Below are 6,011 nucleotides of genomic sequence, written 5' to 3' on the forward strand. Positions count from 1 at the left end.
TATTGTGTGGGCCTTTTTGGACTCTCAGTTTAAAGTCATTTGACATTACCTGCTTCTTTGAAAATAGCACATGTGACGATCAAATGAGCAACAAGCCTTAAATTCTATACATATATTCATTTGCACATAATTTAAAATCTGTATCATAGGAATACTATTTTTAAATAATAATATTTTTCTTATTATTTGTGAAAAATAACTTAGAAATGATTTTCACAACCTAAATTGTAAAAACAATCATTTAAAAAAATCCATGATCTCCTAATTATAATTTTTGGGCAGTAAATTTAAACAAACTTTAAGCTATAGATTTCTTTGATTTTTTATTTTAACTCCCAGCATTTGTTATAGTTCAGTCAACCAGAAAACCTTCCAAATGGAGGAAAGTTTTTATTTCCGTCCCAAAATTCTATATAATTGAAAATAGAAGTTGTATTAAAGCCAACCCTGGTCCTATTGTTTTCAAATTATTTTCTGAATTTTTAAGAATTTCCAAATTCCAATGAATTTCTTTTCACTTTTTTCTCACTTTCCTGTTTACTCAGTAGTTTTGTAGTTCTAAGTGTTTATTTCATCAATTGACATCAACATTAGTTATCCACTCTTTACTACATCAATCCTAATCTTTAGCAGTTGTTTTGAATTATTGTTGATCTCCATCATATCCATTTACACAATTTTATCTAGAAAATGATCATGGTTCTGTGTTCCCTTTGAAATTAGGAGGTTTAAAGAACTAAAGGAGATAACCGAACCATTAACAAATTGCTCTATAAAAGAAAGATTTCTTCTTATATATCATAGGAGATAACATAATAAAGGTTAAATTGATTTTTATCTAAAATTTCTTACACCTATTGTCAACATTTCTGGGCCAATTGATAGTTAAATAAGAGATTAGAAATATCAATGGAATATCAATGCTGCTGATTTATTACATAGTCCAGGCAGAGATCATGCTTTAATTTTATAAAGGACATGCATAACCCCTTCCTTTTCCCTTTCCCTCCTCCCTCCCCTTCCCTTTCCCCTTCCCCTTCCCCCTTTCCTTTCCTCTTCCCCCTTTCCTTTCCCCTTTCCCCTTTCCCTTCCCCTTCCTCTTCCCCCTTTCCTTTCCCTTCTCCTCTCCCCTCCCCTCTCCTCACCTCTTCATATACATGTCTATATCACAGTTCCTTGAACAAAAGATTTCTCACTCTGCTTATACAAGTCCAGAGACTTAAAACTATGCATTTCCCCCTTGGCCCCAGAAAATGTCTGCAATTGCATCAGAATTAGAAAAACCTAGATTAGAATTTTTGTAAGCCTAGAGTAGAAGTCTATGCTTCTGAAAATGTCTTCTGTAGGCATATGTGGGTTTCTAGAACATCATAGGTGTTTGATTAAACACAAACTTGCTCTAACCAGGAGCTCAGATTTTAAACAAGTCCACAACTCCAAGCACCTTCCAACTGAAACTACATCCTCCTCTTTTATAAATAAAAAAGCATTCTATTTAATCCACAGTGATCAATAGGTTCCCCAAACAAAAACCAGGGAGGTAAGAAAGTTGAAATATTTGATTGTCTAACATAAAGACCTGAAGATAAAATTGGGGATATAGAGTCTCCGAGTCATTTAAAAGAAGGGTAAGTTAGTTAGTACCCACTGGCAAATACTTTTCAATTAATACGTAGGGAATTTCACTTACTTGAAAAATATATAAACATGGAAAACATCGTTCAAAGCAATGTAATGTTACTACTTTATCCACAGTGCCACGTAAGAGGTACAGTGTCACGTTTTTCCTACCAATACTTGGATAGGACATAAAGCATTGGTGGTGGTGGGAGGGAAGGTATAATTTTGAGTATATAGGACAGGTTTCTTTTAAATAAGAAGGTATATGGAGTTTGAATAGAGCATTTCCATGCATATTTAAGTCTAAATTACCTATATGTGAATAAACTGCTTTGCTAAAAACAAAATATTTCTTACTCTAGGTTGGCATTCTCCTGATAGACTGCCTACCTGGTATTTCTAGGCTACTTCTTTTCATGGGTTGTTGGATGATCAGTGAATTTAAAAGTTAATTACTTACTCAGAAGCTTTTAGAATGAGGCAAAGGCTTAATAGCAAAGATATACAAAAAAGGAAGATGAAATTTAATTTTGAGGTACATATATAATCATTAGAAAAATGTATCTTCTTTGGGAAAAATGATTTTTTAAACAAATGGGAAATTGAGTTTTTATAGAATTATCTTTGTGAACACTTCCACTTAGTACTGAAAATTCAGAGCTTAGAATAGTTAATAAAATTACCAATATCTGTTTATCAATTATAAACATCAGAGTGCCACCTTGTGTTTATATAGCACCTGTTTCTTAGTAGATGAGATAACAGTGACACCGGGTTTTTGTTTTGATATTGGCTTTTACTGTGTTATATTAATCAATACTTATACAACTGTGTAGTTGAAAAGAATCTGGTCTCATCCATATTTTCGGGGTCGAAGACAGGTTCAGAAACATAGGTGACTTCTACTAGCCCAGAAATACCCAGTTTTCTCTAATATTGGTTCGTAGAGCTACTGTTTTTATTTTTGCACTATCAGGTTTTTTTTTCATGGATTTTTCTTATCAGTAATCTCTTTCATGTCTTTTTTTTAAATGAACCACTCACAAGGTAGAGGAGATAGTCTCAATATTTTCATTGGATTTTTTTCTACACAAATAAAAGTCCTGAGTATCATTAATTAGAAAATAGCCTCTGAAATTCTGCTATTGAAACTCTTTGTGGCACTTGCTGCCGTACAATTGCCCACCAATTTGAAACTCTTGGTTCTTTTTTGCAATAGGGTACATCTTCCTAAAGCACATTTCTCAGTGTTTTCACACTCATCTATTCTACATAAAAAGCCAATGTATTTCTTGGAATTTTGAAAGTAAGGATTTTGTCTTCCAACTACCACTTCATTGGGCAGACCTGTTAACAGATTCTGTGATTCTATTTTGTTCATTGAATTAGCTTTGCAAAGAACCTGTTAAATGTTTCCAAGCCCCATTTCACAAACAGCAAGCATCATTATATAAATTAAACTTTAATATTTGTTTATATATGATCCTTATAAGCAACAGACACGGAAAATAAAGTAAAAATGAATAGAAAATAAAAATAGATTTACTTTTGTGGCTTGCTAATTTTAAATAGTTGCATATTTAAGTTTCAATAAGGTTTACAGTGATTTATGCTGATTGATATTGGATGCCGCTGCCTCATGAAAGTTTTAATAAACCATAAGTTTATCCAGGATAGATTATTAAATGGCATTTTGGTCTTAAAAATTTCTCTTTAGCCCAATTTTGTGCACTACTTTAAAATTCATAAAATAAATAGAGAAGTGAACAACTTTAATGCAATTTATCATTAGGAGTTTGAAAGCCATTAAATAATAGCATCTGCCTTTTATTTTTACTGTGAACTGTTGTGTGTGTACATAACATAATTTAATATGGTAACATCTTCACTCTTCTATTTTATATCTATTTGTTGCTTTTCAAAAGTCCTGGAAAATAAATTCTTAAGTTTTGCTTTGTATTAATGAAATAAATCTCACTTTAAATTTTGATCAACCTTCTTCAGCTTTAACAAACTCCATAGGAATTGCCTGCTTATTTGCTTTCTGAGAAAATATCTGGCATGCAATGGGATCCCATGCAGCGATTTATGTCAAGAAGTAGCACATATACTTTCAGTTGCACAGTTTGTCCTAACAGCCATTGTTGGACCAGGCATTTCTCCAAAGCTCATGAGTTAGGGAATGGTAATTATAGTAAATCGTATATTATAAATAATGCATGGATGTCCCGCATGAGCTATGTGGGATTTCGGCCCGTTCGCCAGAACATAGCTGCATAAAGATTTGTTTGGAGTTTGTTGCTGATGATTGATCGTGCAGAATGTTGGCAATGATGTACATTACTGTTAGGCTGCCTTGAAAATGTCAGTGCAAGTGGTGATTTCTTCTCTTTTTCTGTGTGCTTGTCTAGTCTCGGCAGACTCCTGAGGGTGAGTTCCTTCCCCTTGACCAACTTGAACTGGATGTAGGTTTTAGTACAGGGGCAGATCAACTTTTTCTTGTTTCCCCCCTCACGATTTGCCACGTGATCGATGCCAAAAGCCCCTTTTATGACCTATCCCAGCGAAGCATGCAAACTGAACAGTTCGAGATTGTCGTCATCCTAGAAGGCATTGTGGAAACAACTGGTGAGTAAAAACAGAGATATACCATCACGTTTCTTTATTTCATAATGGCTTATGTTATATGCACAATGCTTGTCATGAATTGGGTTAAATTTCTCAGCTCACAATGTTGAAAATGATGACTTGCCTCTTATTTCTTTGTAATATTAAATTGATACTTTTCATGTGAAGATTTGCTGTGGTGGTGATGGCAGATGTAATATTAACTCAGGAATACTCACTGCAAAAAAAAAACGCAACTGAGATGACTCCTTAGAAATGATTATGATGTTCTGTTTTTAGTACAGTCTTGGATTTTCTAAAATCATAATTTTTCTTTAAAGACTTAAGGTTAAAGTAAATTCTGCATAATTAGTGAGCATCCTGGACTCAGCATGCACATTCTTGCCTTGGGGATGGTGATTCAGGGTGTCACTGACAGAGCTTTGATATGCTGCTATGTGCACCCTCAATGGAAAATTCCTGTGTGTGTGTGTGTGTGTGTGTATGTGCATGTGCGTGTGTGCATGGGCACATGTGCTAAAGCAGCACTTTAATGTCAAAATGGGTCAGTAGATTTCCCTAGATGAACCTTGACAAAAAAATTAAAGCATATTTTTTCTTCTTTTTCTGCTTTGGGATAAGCTACATGCTGTGTGTTATTTGTTAAGACACAATGTAGCATTGGTATACCCCAATTTTCTATTCTCTAAGGAGAGTAAAATTGTCAAAAGGAATGAAACAATAATTAGAGTACTTTGTTCGGGGCCTGAGCATTGCCTAGTTGGTTTGGAACCTGAAAGGTGTCTGAGAGGAATAATATACTATCCACGTAATTGTATACTTACATGTATGTATATACTAGTATATGTGTTGTATTCCAGTTGAGTTGTACCCTTTCTACAAGTAATGAGAAAGAAAGACATATTTTAGCTCTCAACATTTTAACCAATATTGTTTTAACAATCTTAGAATGCTAGTTATTATGCATAAACTATAGTACTATAGAAAATAACATAGGCAGTAACATGGAAACGTTCAAACTTCAAAGCCAGGTGGGAAACTACATACTCAAATATCTCTCACCGTTGTAGAAAGCTTTGTCCAAGGAACAGGGTGAAGAAGGCATTGCAATTTTTCTACACCTGTCAACACCTCTTTGAAAATTGGGCAATATACATAATCTCTATAAGCGTTTCTTTCTCTTTAAAGCATGAATCATAAAATAACCACCTTGAAGCTGTTTGTCATTTTCTAGCATTCTATTATAGTAATGACTTCAGTTTAAACATTAAGATTTTTAAGAACAGTGAGTAAACATTGAACTCATCAATCTATACCGGAAATTTGATTTCTGTAGAATATTTTATGGTTTAAGTCCTCTACTTAGTTTTTTAACTTAATATTTAAATGATACCATAGTGTATTTCTAAAATGCCATATGTTGATAAAGAATACAGTCAATTTACAAAGGCTTTTAATTTAAGAAAATCTTTACATTTAAATTTCAATTTTTAGTCATCTTATTTATTGAAGTAGTCATATATTGTTAGAACTTAAACAGCAGATGTTGCAATTTTTATTGGTGTATTTCGTATATGCTTCTGTCTTTGACACACCTGCTTGTAACTTACCAATTGCTTATTATTCTAGTTACTGACACGTGAGAAGTTCTGTTTCACTTGACAGTCCTAGAAGCCTTTCGTTAGTTCCATCCACCAACCTATCTATCCATTCTTTTTTTCCTGTTTATTGCTAGTTTATGTTTCTTTCGTAAGAATGAGGAC

General features: G+C 33.5%; 1 protein-coding gene across 1 annotated transcript in view; it reads left to right on the forward strand.

Annotated features, from left to right (window-relative positions):
- KCNJ3 (potassium voltage-gated channel subfamily J member 3) overlaps positions 1-6,011 on the forward strand; it is a 137,907-nt gene that overhangs the window by 7,523 nt on the left and 124,373 nt on the right. Inside the window, exon 2 of the mRNA XM_006767372.2 lies at positions 4,032-4,248. Within this exon, the coding sequence (XP_006767435.1) occupies positions 4,032-4,248 (217 nt within the window). The remainder of the gene's footprint in view (positions 1-4,031; positions 4,249-6,011) is intronic.

Source organism: Myotis davidii, unplaced genomic scaffold (genome assembly GCF_000327345.1).
Source record: "Myotis davidii unplaced genomic scaffold, ASM32734v1 scaffold433, whole genome shotgun sequence".
Lineage (NCBI taxonomy): Eukaryota > Metazoa > Chordata > Mammalia > Chiroptera > Vespertilionidae > Myotis > Myotis davidii.